The 23,028-nt window shown below is 42.2% G+C and overlaps 1 protein-coding gene across 13 annotated transcripts in view; it reads left to right on the top strand.

Moving 5' to 3' along the window:
• The window catches only part of LOC125935421 (zinc finger protein 474), a 62,482-nt gene extending 43,199 nt beyond the window's left edge, over nt 1–19,283 (top strand). For 2 of the 13 annotated variants that reach the window (XM_049649076.1, XM_049649083.1), the window contains 2 exons: nt 13,953–14,133; nt 17,279–17,448. In XM_049649076.1, coding sequence (XP_049505033.1) covers nt 13,953–14,133; nt 17,279–17,430 — 333 coding nt within the window. In that variant the 3' untranslated portion in view covers nt 17,431–17,448. Of the gene's footprint in view, nt 1–16; nt 134–10,094; nt 10,181–13,952; nt 14,134–15,765; nt 15,926–16,649; nt 16,706–17,278; nt 17,449–18,653; nt 18,671–19,096 lie in introns of those variants that run through there. The other 11 variants (XM_049649081.1, XR_007461663.1, XR_007461662.1 and 8 more) reach the window with 11 other exon arrangements.
• The last annotated feature ends 3,745 nt before the right edge of the window (nt 19,284–23,028 follow it).

A 23,028-nucleotide genomic window follows, 5' to 3' on the forward strand; every position in this document is an offset into this window, starting at 1 on the left:
CAAGTTCTGTACCTAGCATGGTGCCTGGCACATGGCCTGTAACCGGAAGATTCTTCCTGAGCAACAACATCTGGGCTACACTGAATCACCTCCTGACAGACAGCCCATTCCTCCAGATGCATTTCCACTTAGGGTAGGTCTCAACCTTCCAGAAGCCCAAGCTGTGCTTTTAGTAGGTGTGGCTACGTTCTTCCCGCTCACAACGCAACTTCAGTATCAATATATTTTTTTAAATTTTTTAATGTTTATATTTGAGAGAGAGAGAGAGAGAGAGAGAGAGAGCAAGCAGGGGAGGGGCAGAGAGAGAGGGAGACACAGAATCCAAAGCAGGCTCCAGGCCCTGAGCTGTCAGCACAGAGCCCAGTGTGGGGCTCAAACTCAAAAGCCGTGAGATCATGACTTGAGCCGAAGTCGGACACTTAACCGACTGTGCCACCCTGGTGCCAGTATCAACATTTAGAACCTTATTGCTTTACTGGGTTTGTGAAGTTGGAAACAATCTGATTCAATGCAGATACTTACAGACTGGCCATACTGTGCTCGTTACCAGTCACACTCTGAGACATACAGTATGCATCAACATATTGTTGATCTATATGTGGGACCTGAGAAAGGCCCAAGGCCAAGTCCTGAGATGGGAAGGATTATCATGTGTATCCCTCTCATGGCATCACTTTTTAATTTTGCATCTTTACAAAAATCATTAGAGATTAATGATCGCAACTAGATGGGTTGAAAGCGTCTTAAGCTCAGGCACCTTTTTCTTTTCTTTTCTTTTTTTTAATATGAAATTTATTGTCAAATTGGTTTCCATACAACACCCAGTGCTCATCCCGGGGCGGGGGGGCACCTTTTTCTACTGTACTCATCAAAGTCATGGTTTAGACCAACAGGGATGGTTTCTTTTTTCAAGATGTTCTCACCCCTGGCTTCCTTGATTCCTTTCTGACTCGACTTGGGTTAATGGAAGTCCCCAAATGAGCCCAAGATATATGGCTGTTTTGATGTAGGGATGTTATGATGCACCCTTAAAAAAAAAGGACAATTACACTTTCTGCATTTTTGGTTTCATGTCCAAGTAGTGTGTGAAGCATGTCACTTGGAGGAAAAAGGCAGGCATTTCATTTACATACATATTTGGTAATAAAAAGACATCTTTTGCATTTTGATATTGTTGCTTTGACACAGCCCCAATGAAATGACCTTCTCAAAAGGAATAGGCCAACTGCTTCCATGACAGCAGATAAACCCAGCAAACTGCTGCTTCCCAGTGCGCAAATATGGGAGGCTGCTTCTGCTCCCTGGTAGCAGATCACTAATTGTACTTGTGACCCTTCTAGAACCAAAGGTCTCAGCACACTCTCTCTCTCTTTCCTTTTGAGGGGAATGAGCTTAAAGAAGATAACGGTAGGTTGGAGGGGAGGCAAGGACAAAGCCAAGGAAAATGTAAAGGGATGAGATAGTGTGAGGCAAAGGGAACCTTTGGATATCCCTGACATCAACTGAGGAAAGTGACTGACCTGACCTGTGTCTTTTGTGCACAGGTTCACACACACACACACATACACACACACACTCACTCACTCACATACTAAAGGACTTTGAAGTTCCTCTCGCCGAAAGATGAGAAACTGGTGTCAGTAATGTTTCAAACAGACCAGATGCCATGCACATGGGCACAGAGGGATAGCCTTGGCTTTCAAACTATTCATCTCTGCCCCAGGGCTAGGGCCTGGCAATCTAGAATTGGACTTCTCTGGATGAAATTGTATGTGAATGGGGTTGCCACCTGGTGCATTGTCTCTGGCAAAAAAAAAAAAAAAAAAAAAAAAAAAAAATTGATGTCCTGGAAAAAAAAAAAAAAAGAAACAAAACTCAGTGAAACAGTTTGACATTCTCTCCAGTCCCTTTTTCTTTTTCCCGTTTTCTTCAATGGTGTTTATTTTTTTCTTTTTTCAGGAATTTCTCAGGAGACAAATTAAAGGGTTTAGAATCTAGATGACTTAACAATAGTCTCTAGTGCCTGGCACAAGTCACTGTAAAATCCATTATTTGATTCTGCAATTTCCTCTGACAATGTGTACTGCTGACTTGGAGCCGACTGCATGCCATGAGCTCGGCAATGCAAAATACTCGCCTAAACTAGGTCTGTGTGAGAGGTTTTTAACCGGCTATGCTGAGGAATGATAGACAAACAAGAAACTGCATTCATTAAATATGTGAGATTCAGTGAGTTTTCACAGTTTTATATACCTGTTACATGACCACCATAATCAAGATAAAGGAAGAAGATCTTTGGGGTGCCTGGGTGGCTCAGTCAGTTGAACATCTGACTCCTGATTTCAGCCCAGGTCATGATCTTGCTGTTTGTGGGTTTGAGCCCCACATCGGGCTCTGTGCTGATGGTGTAGAGCCTGCTTGGGATCTTCTCCCTTCTTCTCCCTCTGGCCGCTGCCCCTCTGCTAGCTCATGCTTTCTCTCCCTCTCTCTCTCTCTCTCTCTCTCTCTCTCTCTCTCTCTCTCTCTCAAAAATAAATAAATAAACTTAAAAACAGATACAGAACCCCCACAGATTCCATATACCCCTTATTCTTCCTTCCCCCTCCAGGCAACCCCTGATTTGATTTTTAAGCCCTACAGCCTAGTGAGGATTTTCTACCACTGGAAGCAGGCAGTAATGGACTCTTTTGTGTTTGGCTTCATTCAGCATAATGATTCTGTGTGTTATCCATGTTGGCACAAGCAATGGTAGTACTTTTTTTTTTTTTTTTAGAGTTTATTTATTTTTGAGAGAGAGAGAGAGAAAGAGAGTATGACTGGGGGTGGGGCAGAGAGAGAAGGAGACACAGAATCCAAAGCACGCTCCAGGCTCTGAGCTGTGAGCACAGAGCCTAACATGGGGCTTGAACTCACAAACCATGAGATCATGACCTGAGCCGAAGTCAGATGCCTAACTGCAGTCAAATGCTCTACCACTGAACTACACCCCCTCAGATGCCTAACTGACTGAGCCACCCATATGCCCCACTTTTTTTTTTTTTTTTTTTTTTTTTTTTTTTTTTTGCTGAGTAATAGTCCGTTGAATGGCAGTATTATGCTTTATCTATTCATGGGTGTTTCCAGGTGTGTTACTGTTTTTATTATCACTGAAGAGTCCTGTCTCCTTCAGTGCAAGCAGAACCAGTTTGTATTTCTTCCACAAGAAAGAGATCAAGATGTTTTAATATAGGAAAATTATGAAGTGTCCCATCTGGCCCATTCCTGGATCTGATTCCGTCTCCAAGATAAGGTCCTCACCTCACACTCAGGTCTCAATCTGATCAAGACATGTCTCATTACTTTTTTCATTGCCCTCTCTCTGCCTGACGCCCCTCACAACCCAGTGCCTTAGCTGTGGCTGATACAGTTCTGCGGGCAGAGAAGGTGCTGGCTGCCAGTACCTTCTGGCATATCACTATCCAGCATCTGAGGCATGGCCAGCTTCTAATGACAGGAAGTCTGGGGTCAGGGCCAAGGTGGGAAGGTGTCAACACACTTTGAAGAGCCAACCGTTACGTTCTCAAGGACTGCCCACCTGTATTGAACAGACTGCTCCTTGCATAGTTTCTCTAACCAGTCTTTGTGATCGACTTCAACGCGTTCCTCTCAACTTACTACAGTAATATTAAACACTTGAATAGGTCATATTCCTTTCTACCTGTTCCACAGCCCGTTTGACTGACTTTTGGTCAAAATTCTTCCTTGCCTCCCTACAGCAGGCCGCTGTGGGTCTCCATCTATCACAGCACTTACAAATTTTGCCTTTGAATTGAACGAGTACTTGCTATGTTGTTCTTCATTACTAAGGAAAGCTAAGGCTTGGCGTGCCCAATGACCTCCAGCATGGGGAAGATGCTGTCCTCAGTTTAAAGAGTTATTGCTGGAAGAAGCAGTTAAACAAAGTCATGGAGGTAGCAAAGTTGAGGATTGTGGGCTCTGGCTTGGGGACTGGGGCCGAGTTTGGTGGGGCTAGGGACCTGTTTCATGGGGCTAAAGTTGGCACGAATGAGGTCAGCATTCAGTGTCTGGCCTTTATTCTGTACCATGGAGAACCACAGAAATTCCTGATACCACATCAGACAGGCTAAGTCTGCACAAAACATACATAGTCAAGTGCAGAGAACAGAGGGGGCAGGTGGGAGGCCAAAAATTATAAGTTGATTTCCTAGTCCAGTCACAAATGGGCAACACAGGACCCAGGGGATGGTTCGCTCCATTTGTCCCCCAAATTATCTCTTTCGCTGACGCTTCTCAGCAGAAGATGGCTAATACCGTATGGTCCCATTTAGTTCTTTCTGAATTCGTATTTTGGCTAATGCAACCAAGGCAGAGACATGAGCCTGAATTACATTAAAATATCTGGAAAATATAGTTAGATTACCTTAAAATGGAAACAAATTCATGCTAAATCTTGGCTTCAGAATTTTTTTCCAGGCCTTTTTTATTTTTATTTTTTTACTATTTTTTTAAATAATGGAGCAGAAGTCAAGGGCTTCAGTTAAGTTGCATCATATAAGCATGTAACTGATATATGTTCAGCTACAAACAGTTGACAAAATAAAATGGTATTCTTGGAATAATGCAACTAAAGATACCGTAAATATTTTCATTTTGTGTTATACTTTCATTTTATACTTTGCAAAACTGTATTCATTTGTAACATTAGTTCTAGTTCCAATTACTAATTGGTTACAATACGAGACTGTATTCTATACACAGCCTTGATTCCCATTTTTTATCGGTTACTTAAGGAATTTTCAGAAAGTAATTTGAGCTCCGCTTGATTTTTCCTTTTAGGACTGATTTTATTACCTAATCCCAATTTAAGCTTTGACCCTGGAGTTGACATTCTTTTTATTATTTTATTATTCTTATAAAAATGACACAAGTGCATTATAAAAACTCAAGCCATTAGGAAAGTATAAAGATTGGCATAAAAATTAACCCAAGCCCCTTTGTGTTTGACCTAAGTGACTATCGTTCCAGACACCCTTCTCTGTGCACAGCATATATAAATAAATACGGATGCAGATGTTTTCATAGGACTAAGATCGTCACATCCAAGTTATTCATACAGATATTATAAAGGCAAAAACAAATACTGTAGTTGATTTTACTTGAATTTGACAAAAGAAAACAAAGGGAAAGTGATGGCATTGTTGAACTTTAGAAAAGGATTTCTTCACTAAAGAATATTCATTTTTAAAGGATCCATTACAGTCACAAAACCAAGATAAGTTATCAGAAGATTTGAAAACAAGTCAGCTCCACGTCTTAATTTTATACTATTTTACGTGACTGTTTGCCATGACAGTAAAGAATTTAGCATCACTGACATCTTTGCCCCTCTCCTTCTGTGACAAGTTTTGGTAAAGTATTTTCATATGTCAAGATATGCTTTTTTTATACTGTCTCAAACCCACGATTTCTAGGGTCATTTTGCTTTCATTCTATGCTTTCCTGGATCCATTGCCAGTCTTAGAGTCATGGTGTCAGTATTTTGGAGCTTTTCTGGTTGTGTCATCTCTTGTTTGCTTATATGTTCTTTTATTTTACTCTTCTTTAAAGTCTATTTATTTTTGAGAGACAGAGTACACGAGTGTGAGTGGAGAAGGAGCAGAGAGAGAGAGAGGGAGGGAGAGAGAATCCCAAGCAGGCTCCAAGCTGTCAGCACAGAGCCTGACAGGGGACTCAAAGTCACGAACCATGAGATCATGACCTGAGCCAAAATCGAGTCAGATACTCAACCCACTGAGCCACCCAGGCACCCCTTGATTGCTTATATTTTATTAAATAATGTTTTCCAGAAGGTATCAGAAGTAGAGTGATTTTATAATTTGTTAATTAAACAGGGACACCTTAGAGAATACAAGAAGGCCCTATTGTTAACACTTAGTCAAAACAGGAGGTATCATACTGACTATTTCAGGTAGAGCAGAGCTTAAGAGCACCCTAAAGCCAGAAGGGGTGTATTTCCTAAGTTCTTGCTTCAACTCAGCACTTTTTTGAGGCATTTAAATGGTGCCAAATGGATCCTTACACAAAAGAGCATCTATTTGGGGAAAAAAAAAAAAGGTTTGGCTCTGACTGAAGATCCAACAGCTCACTGCCCGGGGTTAATGGGCAGCTTTTAGGGAGTCCAGCATTCATTTAAAATCATATCCATAATTCTGTATACCTGTGCATTGTCTGGAAAGAGGACCATAAAAATCAGATATTACTAATTTCTCTTGCCCATCAAATGCTACTAATTTCAATTTCATCACAAATCTCCAAAAAGCTACATCGTTGGCTTGTGTTCCCCTAAATCTCCTAGAAATAATGTCACACAACTGTAATCTCACATTATTACTACTTAGTTTTCATTATGGGATTAATATAAGAAAAGCCCAAATGTAGAGTGTTTCTGATCTTTAGTAAAACTGCTAGTAATAACTTTGGTTTTACTTTTCAGTATCTCTTTCATTAAGATTCTTGCGATAACACCATGTTAGGGATAGTTTTCCCCTTACACCAGGTGTTATACCTCCTTCTATAAGCTCCATGGCTTATACACCTACCAGTGAGGGTCACTGGGGTTTCCTCTTAGCCTGAGCTGTCAGGGAGGTCGCTGAGAGCTGTCTGAAGCTACTGAAATCGATATCCTAATCTAGGATCACTGGAACTATTTCTATTCTTCTTGTATCAATACCTTGCTTAATTCTAAAACACTCTCTTTGTGGTCCTTATTCTGTTTCCATTATTTAAAAGGTGGTATTACTGCTATTTTCATTTCATTTCATTTCATTTCATTTCATTTCATTTCATTTCATTTCATTCCAGGATATTTAACATAGAGTGTTACATTAGTTTCAAGTATACAATATAATGATTCAACACTTCCTTACATCACCCGGTACTTATCACAAGTGCCCTCCTTAGTCCCTATCACCTATTTCCCCCATCCCCCACCCACCTCCCCTCTGGTAACTATCAATTTGTTCTCTATAGTTAAGAGTTTATTTCAGGGGCGCCTGGGTGGCTCCGAGGGGTGCCTGGGTGGCTCAGTGGGTTCAGCTCAGGTCATGATCTCGCGGTTTGTGAGTTCGAGCCCCAGGTCGGGCTCTGTGCTGACAGCTCAGAGCCTGGAGCCTGCTTCAGATTCTGTGTCTCCCTCCCTCTCTGCCCCTCCCTGACTCATACTCTGTCTCTCAAAAACAAATAAAAACATTTTTTTTTAAAAGGAGTCTGTTTCTTGGCTTGCCTCTCTCTCTCTTTTTCCCTTACTCTTCTGTTTTGTTTCTTAAATTCCACATATGAGTGAAATCATATGGTGTTTGTCTTTCTCTGACTCACTTACTGAGCATTATACTCTCTACCTCTATCCACGTTGTTGCAAATGACAAGATCTTGTTCTGTTTTATGGCTGAATAATATAACATAATATAATATATTATATAATATACCACATCTTTATCCATTTATCTATTGATGAATGCTTGGACTACTTCCATAATTTGGCTATTGTAAATTTGGCTATTGTAATGCTGCTATAAACGAAGAGGTGAATATATCTCTTTGAATGAGTGTTTTTATTTTTTGGAGGTAAGCACCCAGTAGTGCGATTCCTGGATCATACGGTGGCTCTATTTTTAATTTTTTTGAGGCACCTCCGTACTGTTTTCCACAGTGGCTGCACCAGTTTGCATCCCCACCAACCGTGCAAGAAGGTTCTGCTTTCTCCACATCCTTGCCAACACATGTTGTGACAGCTACTTATTTTAAATTGTAAAAGTGAGTAGATGGATGACCGGTCACTTACACTGACTAGGAGAAAAGTTGTTAAATGTCCACTTTCCTTTGCCTTGCACCCTCCTGGCCTGAAAGATTGAACATGAAGTGTTCCCGACAGAGAGAAGACATTAACAAAAAAGGAGGGGGAAAAATGCGTGGAAAATAAAATGATAATGCCAATAGTGGCCAGCAAAATGATTGGAAACATATGAAAGTTAGTGGATTCAAGTTAAAAGAAATACACACATCTAAAAGCTTCCCTGAAGTGTTCAAGCACCTCTGTCCACATCCAGCCTTGGGAGACTTTCCCAGGAAAGTAGGAAGCAAAGGCAAAATCGTGATGAGCGCTAACAACCTTCAGGGAGGGGGCATTTAGGTGCCCCCCCCCCCCATAAAAGAGTTCACACCTGAAAGTGCTTATACAGATTCAGAGATGAACTTCTTCAAAAAAATCTTTTACTTCGATGTTAAAAAAGCAACGCCTCACCCCAGAAATATCTGAAATGTTGACAGGAAAAACTGTTGATCTAACCCTTCGCTCTGCGGGAACTTTAGACTTATCGGCTTCCTCTTTGCCTTCCTTTGATTACGGTTTCCTGGAATCCGTGGCCTTGGCAAGGTCCCAGGTGTAGACAGCCCTGCGCACAGGGCAAACCTGCTTGCCTGCCTCTGCCTCCTCTCTCTGCTGTGCCCTATCACCTTAGCTCATTAGCCAAGAAGGGCCTTCTGCCCTTTCTGCGGGGGTGGGGGAGGGGGCTCCCGTCTCTGTTTCCCTCTCCACCTTCCCCACACCCACCTCCATCTCAAAACACCAGAGAAAGAGGTTGAAGAGCGAACCCTGTGGCTGTGAAGGCAAGATAGAGATGGTTCAGCCTTCTTTGCAAGTTTCAGACTGACAATCGTGAAATTAATGAAAAATAAAAGAGGTTCTCTTATCTCCGGTCCGCGCCCCGGGGGATGCATTTTTCTCTTCAGCTGAGAGCAGGCTTAGGAGTAAAATGTTGAAAACCTAAGAACATGGAGTGAACTGCAGGTTCAAATGCAGTTCAACCACAAATATAGCGCATGGAGCAAGCTTTGGAAAATATAATATAGAACATCTTAGCCCTTTTATGGTATTAATTTTCTCCCACATCCCTTTAAGTTATTTTGTGCTTGTCTTCTGGCCTCCGCATCTGCCTGTTTTCTTCTCATTTTTCCTTCCAAAAGAAACCTTCTGACGATGTGACGTGAATGTCTTCATTAATGACCCGTGCCATTTATTTTGCTTATATGCTTGGTTAAATACTCGATTTTGGCTCATACTTTCCATGTGGAATATTAATATTCATTATTCTCAAAGTGAAGAGACGAACTTCTCTCTTTTTTTTTTTACTAAAAAAAATACCCCTGTATTTAATTAATCTTCAAGTAAATGAACCTATAAAATATAGTAAGGAACTTTTGGGTATTTTGAAAAGCCTTGCTTCTGCTTTATCCTTTTTCTTACATTTTGAATTCCTCAAATACTTTTAAAGTCACTTTGCAGGCATTAGACCCTATTACATGGCTAATAAAGAAGATGGCTAAAAACTAGTTAGCCATTTTCTGATGAATGTAACTTATTGGCATAATTCAGTATAGAGTAATAGAAGAAAAATGTTCTCCCTCAAATGTGCTTTTAAAAAAAATTACTCTTCCTTAATTATCAAAGTATCACTGATATACAATGTTATATTAGCTTCAGGTATACAACACAGTGAGCTCACAAGCCTGTAGTCTCAGTGCTCACCCCGATAAGCATAGTTACCATCTGCCACAATACAACACGATTGCAGTATTTCCAGCTATATTCCCGATCTGCACTTTTCATTTCCATGACTTACTTATTTTATGACTTGAAGTTTGTACTGCTTAATCCCCTTTACCTTATTTCGCCCATCCCCTCCCCACCTCCCCTCTAGCAAATAATGTGCTTTTTTAAAAACGCAGATCCTCTCAGGAGTAACTCCATTTTCCGTTTTGCTTGGTGTATGTTAGTGGATTTACTCCTCTAGAATCTGTCACTTTGGCTCAGGTGTGCAGAAACCAGAAACGTGTTCCCTTCTTATTTTGATTTTGCTCTGTTTCCACTACAGGTATAACCCCCAACAGCTTTAGTGAAAAGCTGGCTGATTCTAAAATAGGCACATATTTTACCCTGATTCGTTACCCTGATTTACTTATTTTACCCTGATTATTCCTTTGGGGGAAAGAGAACCACACCACCAACTCAAATTTGTTTCTGCTTTCATACCACCTAGTGCTACTTATGAACACACTGGAAAAGTTCATTTCATTCCGCTGAAATTTCTTGCAGCTCAACTTAACCGGGTCTTTCCATTATTTGGTGAGTATTATTCCCTAATTGAATCAGTATCACATTCTTTGCAGTGCCAGGAGAATTCCAGATTTTTTTTTTTTTTTTTTGCAAAAAATTTCAGTAATTTTTGCTGTTCTGTTTCCCAGAAACTGAATCTCTTCGTTCTCTGAAAATGATTTGCCTCATACTTAGAAGACTAAGTTCATCCTACAGGAGCTCTGCTTAGGCTTCACTTTTTTCTTAAGTTATTTATTTTGAGAGAAAGAGAAAGAAAGGGAGGGGCAGAGAAAGGGAGAGAGAAAGAGAGAGAATCCCAGGCAGGCTCCAAGCCATCAGCACAGAGCCCGACACAGGGTTCAAACCTGGGAACCGTGAGACCATGACCTGAGCTGAAATCAAGAGTCTGATGCTTAACCCACGGAGCCACCCAGGTGCCCCTTGTGCCTTACTTCTTAACAACCCATCTCTATTTCATCTTTTTTCCCTGTCCTCAGAGGCTAACATCTCCATCACATCCCAGATCCTATCTTCTCCTGCTTTGTCTGAGAACCTTGTTCTCATACTGTCCCTCTTCTCTTCATCCTAACCAGCTCTCTCTGTCTGAGACATTCCTACCCCTAGAACAACAACAAAGCACTTCTTCAACTCTACTCATCTCTCAAATTTCCTTTCTGCAGACTTTTCGAACGTACATTTCTGTTTCCTTGACCTAATCTTTAGCTTGTAATAGTTTAGTTTTTATTCTTGTCCCTCTATTGAAGCTAAACTCTTAGAATCACTGGTATAAAATCTGCCGACCAGCAAATCTAGTGACTTTTCTCAAGCCCCCGTTACTCGCAGTGGCATTGGACAGAGCTGATGAAGCCACCTTTCTGGAAACCGGAAGTGTTTGCAGAATTCTCAATGGAGTCTTTTGTCTCCATGGCCTGTTTCTTTAACTGCAAAATTGAACCTTTATCTTTTTAGGCTGTGATTTCCCATGCCCAATCTCTTTGCCGTAGATATTCCCTCAGGACTTTGCCTCCATACATTCTCTATATACTCCTTTTCTAGAGTTTTCGTGGTTTTAAACATCTCTGTGTGCATAGCTCTGAAACCCATTAATTCTGAATGACACGTCTGTCTTTCCTGTCTTGGCTGTTCTTACATTTAAATTCTACTAGTATATCAAATGCAACAGGTCCAGAACAGAATCCATTTTTTCTCCTCCCCCAACCTGCCTTTCCAGGTTTCCGGCTTTCTGCAAGTGACATCACCACTAATGTTCTCTTGGATCCATGATTTCCTGCTCCCAGAGCTGTGAATGCTCAAAGGTGTATGCTGGCGAGATTGCCTTTTGAGATACATTATTGCCAGATTAATTTTCTTGAAGTAAAATTATAGGGTATTCCCCTGCTTAACAGCTTCCTCTCATTTACAAAACGAAATCCAGCTCTTAGCATGGTATTTGTTATTCATAGCATGGCTGCAGCTGAACTATCTGGTTCTAGTTCTCAAGGCTGCACCAAATTCCAGGCAACTATTTGTTATTATTAATATAAATATTTTATATTAGTTGCTATTCTCTGTACTCGCCTTCGGGTTCCTATCTCTGAGGCTTTGCTCATGCTGTTTTCCATCTCCAAAACCTTCTTGTGATCCAAATCCTACCCATCCTTCAAGGGCCACTTCCTTTAGGCTTTCCCTGATCTTCACAACTAGAAGAAATATTTCCAACTTCTGCACTTCATTTGTGTTACTAATATAGCCATGCTAGTTTTCTTTTGCTTAGTGTTTACATGACTTCTTCCCCATCCTTTTACTTGTCATATGTTTGTGTCTTTATTCATAAAATGTGTTTCTTGTAAACAACATAGAGTTGTTTTTTGTCTATACTGTTTTTTTATCTAGTCTGTCAATCCTTGCCTTTTAATTATGTTCTTTAGTCCATTTATATTTGCTGCAATTATTGATATGTTTGCATTTAAGTCTACCATCTTGGCGTTTTAATTCTATTTGTTCCTCTTGCCCTTTTTCTTTATTTGTTGGTTGCTTGGTTGGTCTTATATTCATCCTTTCCTCCTTTTCTTTGGCAAGTGATTAACTTACCATTTTTAAAAATTATCCTATCTCCCCCGTTGAATTCTTCACTCAGCCTCTTTGTGTGTCTTTGCACTTTGTGATTACTGTAGAGAATAAAATTTGCATCTTTAGTATATCACATTCTATGTTTAAAAAATTACTTCAAGGAAAATCTAAGAATTCTATGACAATCTCTTTCCGATGTTTCATCCCTGCTTTAGTTCAGTTCAATGTACTATAGGCTTTAAATTCTCCCAGTGATAAGCTTCCTCTGTTTTGTACTTAGTATAAAGCCTGGAGCCAAAAGCCTGTTCCCTGTTCACCTGCTGCACCCGTAGAAGGCTGTGGCCCTTCATGCATGCAACACAGAGGGAGTCCTTCCTACTGCCCCCTTCCTCCTTAGGTCCCACACCTCCATCAGCAGTAGACTCTTCTTATCTGGTACCCAGTGCAAGGCCTAATTCTCCAGCTCCACCTTCCCATCCAGGCAGGCCCTGCATTCTTGAATTGGTGAAGATTTCTCTCAACTGTCCTGCCTCTCTCCAATGTTAGACTGCCACCCGCTGTTACTGGATGTGAGACCTGGTGGATGGGAGGGTTTATGTAGACAGTTCCTGCATGGCTCCTTCTTAGTAGGGTTCATGCTCACCTGTCCTGCTTTTTCTCTGTGGCAGACAACTACTGTCTCATATTCTTGTAAGGTTGGAGCATGGGAGGTGTTGGTTGTGCTGATGCACTCTCAGACTGAGGCAGTTCTTCTAGTTCATTAACTTACCTCGCAACCGTGAGTCTTCAATGGACTCAAAAATAACGGTTCTGTAAGTTCTCTGATTGGTTCTAATTGCTTAAGCAGGAGCAATGTTTCTTGTAACTTTCTATCCCCTGGACAGAAGCGAAACACCTTTTCTGTTTTATCCTTAACTCTTCCTTAGATTTAGTCCTCCCAGAAACAAATGCTAAGTAAAGGATTTGAGGATTTGATTTCAAGTGGTTTATTTGGGAGGTGATCCCAGGAAGCCCCAGTAAAGTAGTGGGAGGAAAGACAGGGAAGAGAAGGAAGTTTGTACAGTGTGTGAATGAGCACCTGAGCTGCAATCCCACGGAACACTGTGTGGAATCAGCCTCAGTAAGGAAGTGGCTATTTATCCACCACCTGCTGCTTATGATTGATTAGCTGCCCTGTCTTTGGGTGGAGCCTAGACCAGGTCAAAAAAGGCTGAGAGTCACAGGTACTTGCCAGAGGAAGTTGTCCCTGTGTAAGGGAATGTGGGAGGGTACCCAATGTCTGTTCTAAACTCTCCAATGACACTTACAGCTTTAATTCTCAGGGATATTGGCATACTAGAGCCTGAGTTTAGCGAAAAGATGATTCAGACATGATTTATTTCTGTAGTCTCCTAGCATGGAGAATAACCAGGAGATAATTAATCAATAATTATTAGATTAGAAAACACATTTTATAAGAAAAGCCAGTTTGTAGAATTCTAGTTAGTTCTTCTTTATTTCCTATCATCCTCCCAAACCCACATCTTCATCCACACCCCACTCACTCAGATGGTATGGTTTATTCTCTTAAGTGCCACAAAAGTTCAATTTACCTGACTGGTTGAAATTAGAAAACCAAAAACCAAAAAAAAAAAAAAAATGTGATTGTCTAGCTAATTTGAATGTACTATAATTTTAACGTATAATTTCTACACCTAAACTTTATCTAACAGATATTTTATATTACTTGTAGCCAGCAATGATTAGGCGTCCACCAACAATCATCTGCTACATTTGTGGCCGTGAATATGGAACAAAATCCATTGCCATCCACGAGCCACAATGTCTGAAAAAATGGCATAACGAAAACAACTTGTTGCCCAAAGAGTTAAGGAGATCAGAACCCAAGAAACCAGAAGTCAGGACCATTACTGGTAAGTTTTTGAAAAGAAAAAAAGAAAGAAAGACAGACTTGAGCGCATATGGGGAGAATTTTCTCTGTGAAATTTTAAGAGGAGAGGTATTCTTTTCTTACTTATTCAAACATCAGAAATCAGCAACATTTACTGTCTTCATTGTAACCGAATAGGAAAAATGGTTCTAGAATGCCTGACCAAGGTGCCTTCAGATGCTGAGACATAAAGACGCTACTTCTGGCAAAACCATGCAAGGAGAGGGACCCAGTGGAATTTCTTGTATTTCCCAGAAGTTACTTTCCTATATTATCAAACATGATACTTAAAAAACATGAAGCCTCAAAAATCTTTCAGGGCATCTGGAGACATGTTTTCAAATAGGAATGTGTCTTCGCGTTCACAGAGCAGGGTACCAAACTCAAAGTGTGCAGGGTCCACTAGCCGGGGTATAAAACTGAGTAAATTGATCCATGTGTGACACGAGGGAAGCTGAGGACCATGGGGAGCTGGAGGATTATGGACTCTCTCCAAAGGAGGCAGCTGGAAATTTAGCCTAGTGTGGGCATAGTTTTCAACAATACAAAAGAAACTGGAAATCTAGAAATCTGTATGCTTTTTTTTTTTTTTTTAAATGTTTATTTTTGAGGGAGAGACAGACACACAGAGTGTGAGTAGGGGAGGGGCAGAGAAAGAGAGGGAGACACAGAATCTGAAGCAGGTTCCAGGCTCCGAGCTGGCAACACAGAGCCCAACGTGGGACTTGAGCTCACAAACTGCGAGATCATGACCTGAGATGAAGTCGGATGCTTAACCGACTGAGCCACCCAGGCACGCCCAGGCCCAGAGCTTTCAAATTTTGCAACTAATACATTGTAAAGCATTGCACAAGCCAGATGAAGCTCCATAAACTGCCATGCGTGGCCTCCCCACAGAGCCTTATGCTTACTCATTTGGGGTGAGAACAAAGTCGTCCAGAGACTGTTTGCCATGCAAACTCCGACTTCCTCCTCTTATTTCTCCCATTGTCATTTTCTCAGCGGATCCCCTCATTCCCCTCAAGGGAAAACCATTCTTGGTTTTAAGAAAAGTTATCATCCAACCCACCAATCCCTCATGTGTAACTGTAGACTGGCATAGCCGTAGGGTACCCCAGAAGTCATTACCATTGATTAGTCCAAAGCCCACTTGTTAGAAATGTAACCCAAGAGGAGCGCCTGGGTGGCACAGTTGGTTGAGCATCTGACTTTGGCTCAGGTCATGATTTCACAGTTCGTGAGTTCGTGCCCCGCATTGGGCTCTGTGCTGACAGCTCAGAGCTCAGAGCCTGGAGCCTGCTTTGGATTCTGTGTCTCCTCTCTCTCTGCCCCTCCCTCACTCATGCTCTGTCTCTCTCTCTCCCTCTCTCTCTCTCAAAAATAAATAAACATTTAAAAAAAAAAAAGAAATGTAACCCAAGAACCCACAGAGTGGAATCTAGGTTGTCATGATAAAGTTCTAGAGGCTACAAGAACCCGTTTATTCACAGCCCTTACCAAGGGGAGGACTCTTCACACAGGTGGGAAAAGAGCTCAAGATGAACACATCCATCCATTGAAATTAGAGCATTTGCCCGCAAGGATGTTGTTTATCTCATTGGAACTCTCTTCCCAGCAGTTCTCTGTGTTTTCAAAAAATCTGTTTTCTTCACTTCTGACCGTATCCGTTTTTCTGCTTGAGCATAATTATCACAAGTCTAGAAGATCAGAGAGTAATGACTGGCTTGAAGGCCCTCGGGGATTCATTAATCAGTTACTGCCCACAGATGGAAAAGGTAGGCCCCGTAACTGCCCTTCTCTGCAACTTTCCTCTTGGTCCCATGCTGTTTCTATTTCTGAAGGCATCCTGCCTCAGGAGGCAGAGAGAGAATCCCCATTCTTGTTTCCATCCCACAGACTTACTGTGGTCATGAAGTCCAAATAACCCTTCCTCCAGATCCAAAGTCAAAGTCATACTCAAAAACTTTTAGCAACATGATGAGTCATCTCCAGTGAGACTCCATGAATACTCTGGAATTTTTGAATCCATAGGAAAAGTCATGAGTAAGGAGAAAGTCAGTGCCATTTTATTTTTCAACAGTCTTCAAAGCTCTCAAAATTCATATCCTGCGTAGAAAGTGGTACTTGGTTTGTCTAAAGGAGAAATACTAGGCTGTGCTGGGGTTCAATTTTTCATGGAGTAAAATAAGGAACATTAAAAGTAGCAGGAGAGAATCTGAAGTTTACTATGGTTGTGTGAACCATTTGGAAGAAGTCATAGGAAAATTGCCTGGGCTTTAGTGAAGAAATATATTCTGTTAAAATGATTTTTTGTTAAGTATGTAATTTATGTTTGAGTGCCGGCTACATTTAGGGGGTGCTATTTGGGGCAATTCTAAGACACAGTCAATTTAATGTACTAAAGTCATTCTATTTAAATAAGGTTTATCAAAGCTAACTCCCACACTGTTTCTCTAAAATAAAGCCATATGCCTTTTTTCCTATGCTCTGCCAATGAAGATTATACATCTCTCAGACGTCTTGATTGTTCTCTTAAGGACGCTTCTTTTCATCAGGTTAACTATTCTGTTTGCATTCTTTGGTTTAATTATTTAAAGAATCTCCACATTTATGACTGTGAAGAGATGATACATTTTTAGGATATCATTCATCCTAAATTCACCCTAACTGTCAGTGTTGGCCTTTAAAAACATTCCACTGAAGGATTACAGAAGAGGAAAGTACAAATACATGTTCTTTTCCCTTTGTAAGCTTCTATTTAGAGTCAATTGAAAGAAGGCCAAAAGTTATATTTGCAAGATAATCATGTGTAAGCAAAGATGTTAATAATTAGTGAAGAATGCATATCATAATACATAAAACAACTCCTTCCCCTTTTTAAAATCCAAGGAGCGAAAAGTCTCTGGTTCATAGCTCGCTTTTTATTCAACCCCTGAAAGAGGGTTTGGAACAAAAAGTATGATTTGTTTAAAAGCCTCAGTCAACAGGTATTTCCTGAAAATATTTTCCATAAAAAGTAGAATATGGTGCTCCAGAATAAAAAAAGGATCCATTTTTACCATTTTCTTCTTTTCTTTCCTTTTTGGTCCTTTTTTCTTTTTTCTTCTTCTTTTTCTTTAACTTTCCAGCCAAAGGTTTCTATGATCTCGATGCCTTAAATGAAGCTGCTTGGACAAGCGCCCTGAGCCAGTTGGTTCCCTGTAATATTTGTGGGCGTACCTTCCTGCCAGACAGACTGATTGTTCACCAACGATCCTGTAAGCCAAAAGTCGCCAAGTAAAGCCCTTTCTCCCAGCAAGTGTTACAGGACTTAGATCCTTTCGAGAGAGATGGGGGTATGGAGGGAAGGAGAAAAAGGAGGCGAGGAGAAGAAACAAGAAAAACAAATTGTCACGAGGCTGTCTACGGGAAGGCAGCTGGGTGCTTGGGTGGCACGGACGTGACCGTGATGTGGTGGGCAAGCGCTCTGCTTTCAGCAAGCAGCTGCGTGCATGTGCACAGACACACGGGGGGCTGTGTCACACTCTGTCAAGCAGAATTACAGTGGGCCGCCCCTCATTGGGGCTGGCTTTTTTGTCTTGAGAAAATTTCAGAGCCAACTGTTGGTGTTTTTCCACCATTCTCTCCCCGCACCCACCCAGCAAGATTTTGAACTTCACAGTTAGGTCTCTTATTCTGGGAACAGAGGTTTCAGGTGGTCATTTCAGGCAACTCCTTAAGTCTCAAGAAAAACTGGATTCCTTCCCATCCCTGTGCTTTCTGAAATAATGTACCATTCCCTGTTTCCTCCGATCCGGGGAAAAGTTTTTAATTGAGCTAGTGATTGGGAATCTTTTCTCTGTAAAATCATTGCATGACAAACGCGTTCAAAAAAGAGCTAAGGAGTTCAAGTACTAGAACGATGTCTAACTCACACTCCCTTGCTAAGAGCAGGAAATGCTACAGAGAAATTTCAGAACCGGTTCCAGCTTCATATGTCACAAGATTGCTACAGCGCCATTCATCAAATGGGTGGAGGTTAGCTCCTTCCTTCTATAGGCGAAGTCCAGAGAGTTCTCTCTGCCCTCACAGGGGCTTATAGGTGTTTTATTGTTGAGGTCTACAATCTTGCCAGGAAGTTCTGCACCACCCCACCCACTACCCCTGCAATGGGTTGTGAAACTGCCCTGTATTTTAGGCCTTGAATGTGTATTCATAGGGGCAAGGCTCTCCTGGGAGGAGGCCAGGGTCAGGGAGGTGCTCTGCCCAGGAAATTCTGCTCCCCGTCTGGGCAGTTTTGCTTGAGATCTTTGTTCCTTTTATGGCTGGAGTTCAGAGCCATTCTGGATCCCCTGGGTTCCTGCAAACCTTGCATTCATGACTTAACCCAGCAGTTAGCTCCACATTCTACAAGCAAATTTATTTGACCTAATGTTTTAGTCACACATCTCCATATTATAAGCGGTTAGGTTAAGATAATTGCCCTAACTGTTCTTTTTTTTTTTTTTCCTGCCTGTTCTAAAGGAAGAAGAGGTTAACTTTTTAAATAGTCTTTAGATAACCTCAGAGAAGATTACCATCTTGAGAAAGACAGCATTTAATGACCCGTTGATGGTTTAGTTCTTTTATTTTGCTGGCAAAAATGACATCTAGTAATGGAGTTAGTGTAGTGTGAGTCAGACTCTGTGCCTCGTGCTTCCCATACTTCACTGTTTATAAATCTCACACCAACCCTACAAGGAGACATTATCTATATTTTACATCCGAGGAAACTGGTATTTAAATAGGTCAATAGCTAACTAGAGGTCACACTGGGCTGGAGTCGAGTGAAGCAAACTCGCGACCCTTGGAATTCCAAACTCATACTCTTTGCCAGTGCTATTTGTGTGATGGATGTCTTCACAAACACAATGAACTGTACTAACCAACGATCTGCCAGGTGTGATTTTTTTTTTTTTTTAATCCAGTGTTTAGCACCTAAGGCAACTGGGAATCTCAGCATGCTTGTAGTTTGCCTGCTGGAATTTTTGGTCAACTGTGGAGGTGAAAACACAAGTCAGAACTGCCCTCGCTGTCTTGCAGTGGCCACTGTGCCTTCTGCTAATGGCGGAAGCAGTCAAATGGGGGAAATAAAGCAGAAGTGATGGTCTCAACTTTGAAAGCAGTTGCCTAAAAAAGACATCCTTATACACATTTCTTTCAAAACATGACCAAAAAAAAAAAAAAATCAAAATAAATGACTCTGAAGGAATTATCGGGTCTGTGAATTCTTTTTTTTTTTTTTTAATGTTTATTTATGTTCGAGTGAGAAAGAGAGAGAGAGTAAGTCAGAGAGGGGCAGAGAGAGAAAGGGACAGAAGATCCAAAGCAGGCTCTGCACTGACAGCAGCAAGCCCGATGCGGGGCTCGAACCCAAGAGCCATGAGAGCATGACCTGAGCCAAAGTCAGATGCTTAACCGACTGAGCCACCCAGGCGCCCCAGGTCTCTGAGTTCTTGAAGTGGGAAACATTTCTGCCTCCAGCTCTGCCGCAGCTGGCCCTCAAGTGGTCCGTGGAATTAAATCCACAGCAAGGTCAGGAGATGACATCAGTCCAAGAGTTCCTGTCTGTTAGCAAGGCAGGCAGTCAAGATCTCCCCATTGCTAGGAAAGAGCTCACCTGTTCTGCCACCTGCCCTCCCCCCAATGAATTCATCTCTGTGCAGATATTCCTACTGTCCAAAGAAATCGGTAGGTGGCCCTTCCGTGAGTTGTGAATTTGAACCTTGCCGTGGTCCCCATAGATACTCTCCTAGAGGATGAGGAGCAGCTACCAGATGAAGTTACTCGGAGCTCTTATGCTTACACTTATGCTTACACCCACAGGCAGGTCCTGGTGTGGGGTCCCATAGTGTTACAGGCATCGGCAACAATACACTTCCCCCACTGCTCTGTTAACTGCTCCAGACTTTCATGAAATTTCCCTTTAGTTGACGTTGCTGGAAGACTGCCAGGATGTCTTGATGCTCATTTGCACATTCAATTCACATCACAGTTGCAGGGTATGTCCTATCAGCAGGGGACCATGGGGACCGAACAAGCATGTCCTAGTAGGGGTGTGGAGAAGAAGAATCTCCTCCTGTGAGTAAGCATGGAAATCTGTGAAGAACTCCTTTGCAGAGACTCTTCAGGCAGCCCCATCATAATGGTTTCTGACAGGCAAGTATTTCCAACTGGGGTCTCAGGGATGGCTCCCAGATGACGCTGCTTCAGCCTGAGGAATAGTGACCCAGGTCTCTTCGTGGAAAAAGAAGCTGCTATTGACAAGCAGAATCATTTGTGGAGCAGGGAGGCGATAGAGAGCAGATATCCAATATCTTCTACTTCCTGAACACCAGAAAACAGCCCTCGGTTTTTCTGTCCTTGTCCACTTTTGACATTAGTAGCATTTCGTCTCAATACCCCTGCCTAAACCAGTCCTCGTGACTTTAAGCCCACATCCGGTCAAGGGTGGAGGTTCAAGTTCAGCTCCTTCCATTCCCCCACTCCTGAAGGATCTTTTCTCCCCTGTGGGGACGGTCCCCCTTCCTTTATCATTTGTGACTTTCCCAGTGACCCAGCATCTGCCCCACGTGAAATCCCGTGTCTGTTCTGCTGATGCTCCCCACTCTCTATGAACACTGTGGTCGGAGACGAGAAATGACATGTTCCGGTACTTGGAAGAAACAGACTCCTCGGAGAAGCAGTGACCCTTCCAGAGAGGGCCAGACGGGGGGGTGTAGAGAGAACATACACCAGGATAAACATTTCACATAGGACGGGGCACCGCTGTGATTTCTTCTGCTCGAATTTTGTCATCAAAAGACTTAAACAAATACAACTCATAAAAAAGTATGATGAAGTCCCACGTTCTCAACACCCATGTAAAACTTTCTTCTTGAGATCCTGGGGTTGAACTTGAGCGGTTTGAATGTCAGATACTAGTCCGTGAGGTAAACGAGGAAGATGAACAGGCAGAGAGAGTTGTTGAGAGCCTGGGATACGAGGGTCCACCTGAAAATGCCTTTCAATTCTGCTTATGGAAACATGAGATGAAGCCAGCAGTGGGTATAATCTAACTTCAAATGTGATTTGAAAAAAAGTGAAACCTGACCTAGACGTCCTGGGGCCAGGTCCTATCACTGATGCACATTGGTCACCTATAGGTCAAGGGTTTTCAGATAATTCTAAGTTGAGAGTATGTTATACAAAATAACAGTCCCCCCCCAAAATGTTGATGCCCAGCCCCAAAACTTCTGAATCTGTTACCTTACGTGGTAAGAGAGACCTTGCAGATGTGATTAAGACCTTGGAGTGGGGAGATGACTTCACATTATCTGGATGGGCCCAATCTAATTGCACGACTCTTTAAAAGTGGAACGAGAAAGGGGCACCTGGGTGGCTCAGTCGGTGAAGCATCTGACTTTGGCTCAGGTCATGATCTCACGGTTCATGGGTTCGAGCCCCGCATCAGGCTCTGTGCTCACAGCTCAGACCCCGGAGCCTGCTTGGGATTCTGTCTCTCCCTCTCTCTCTGCCCCTCCCCCCCCCCCCCTCCCCCCCGCCTCCCCCAAAAAAAAAAAAAAATTTTTAAAAATAAAAAAAAAAAAAAAGAAGGGAAAGAGGTGGGTCAGAGACATGGCAGCATGAGAAAGATTTGTCACCCCACTGCTGGCTCTGAGATGCTGGCAGCTGTGTGCAAGGACCGGAGAGAAGCCTACAGGAGCTAAGTGTGGCCCCAGCTGACAGCCAGCCAGGAAACGGGAACCTCAGTCCCATAACGACCACTTGCTGGGGTCTGTCAACAACACAAATGAGCAAGGAAGCACCTTCTTCCCCGGAGCCTCCAGAAAGAAATGCTACCCTGCCAACAATTTGTTTTTATCTGGTGAATCCAAGGTCGAACTCCTGACCTGCGGAGCTGTAAGAAAATAAATGTGTACCGTGTAAGCCAGCAAGTGTACAGTCATTTTGGGGGCAGCAACAGAGAACTAATAGAAGGAGCATCTATGTGGCACAGGGAGGACCAGTAAAACTCCCCATCAATCGGAGCTAAAGTTCTCACATCCGCGTGGGATGCCAGCTGCCACCTCCGTGGCTCGCGTTAGGACAGCACAACCGACATTTCAGTCGGGGTAGATTGCCCCAGGGGACTGGCTCCAAGATTTGCCACCCCTGAATCCACAGTGATTTTGTAACACCTCACATTCCGGACTCAAATTTTCAATGTTCTGTTTGATCATTGTGAATTTTAATGTTCTGTTGTATTTTTAATCACAAAACTGATTGTCAAACGGACATACTTGTTTTAAAAATAATAGTAGGGGTGCTTGGGAAGCTCAGTCAGTTAAGCATTTAACTCTTGATTTCGGCTCAGGTCAGGATCTCAGGTTTCATGAATTTGAGCCCCACATTGGGCTCTGTGCTGTCAGCATGGAGCTTGCTTTGGATCCTCTGCCCCCTGCCCTCTCTGCTCCTCCCCTGCTTGCATTCTCTCTCCCTCTCTCAAAAATAAATAATGTTTTAAAATTATGTAAAAAATAATAGTAAATGGACAGATGGGGTTGAATTATTTGGTCATCAACCTTTCGTGCCAATAACCCCAATGGTCCTGCCCTGCCCACCTATCTATCCTTTCTGTGGGCCATAGAGAGAAAATCACCACATATTCTGAAATGGCAGTTACTGCTATAGGAATCTCTAAGGAAGGTACTGACTGAAAAACAGTCAAAACATCCAAACCCAGAAAGTGCAGGTAAGGTTTGAACAAATCCCAAAGCTCCGTTATGACTTTCCACCGCCTCTCATGAGGGGCCATCTGCAGATCTAAAAAGTAGGCTAGCCCATCAAAATAACTCACTTCAAATGTAGGGAAAGGGTG

Source organism: Panthera uncia (assembly GCF_023721935.1).
Source record: "Panthera uncia isolate 11264 chromosome A1 unlocalized genomic scaffold, Puncia_PCG_1.0 HiC_scaffold_17, whole genome shotgun sequence".
Lineage (NCBI taxonomy): Eukaryota > Metazoa > Chordata > Mammalia > Carnivora > Felidae > Panthera > Panthera uncia.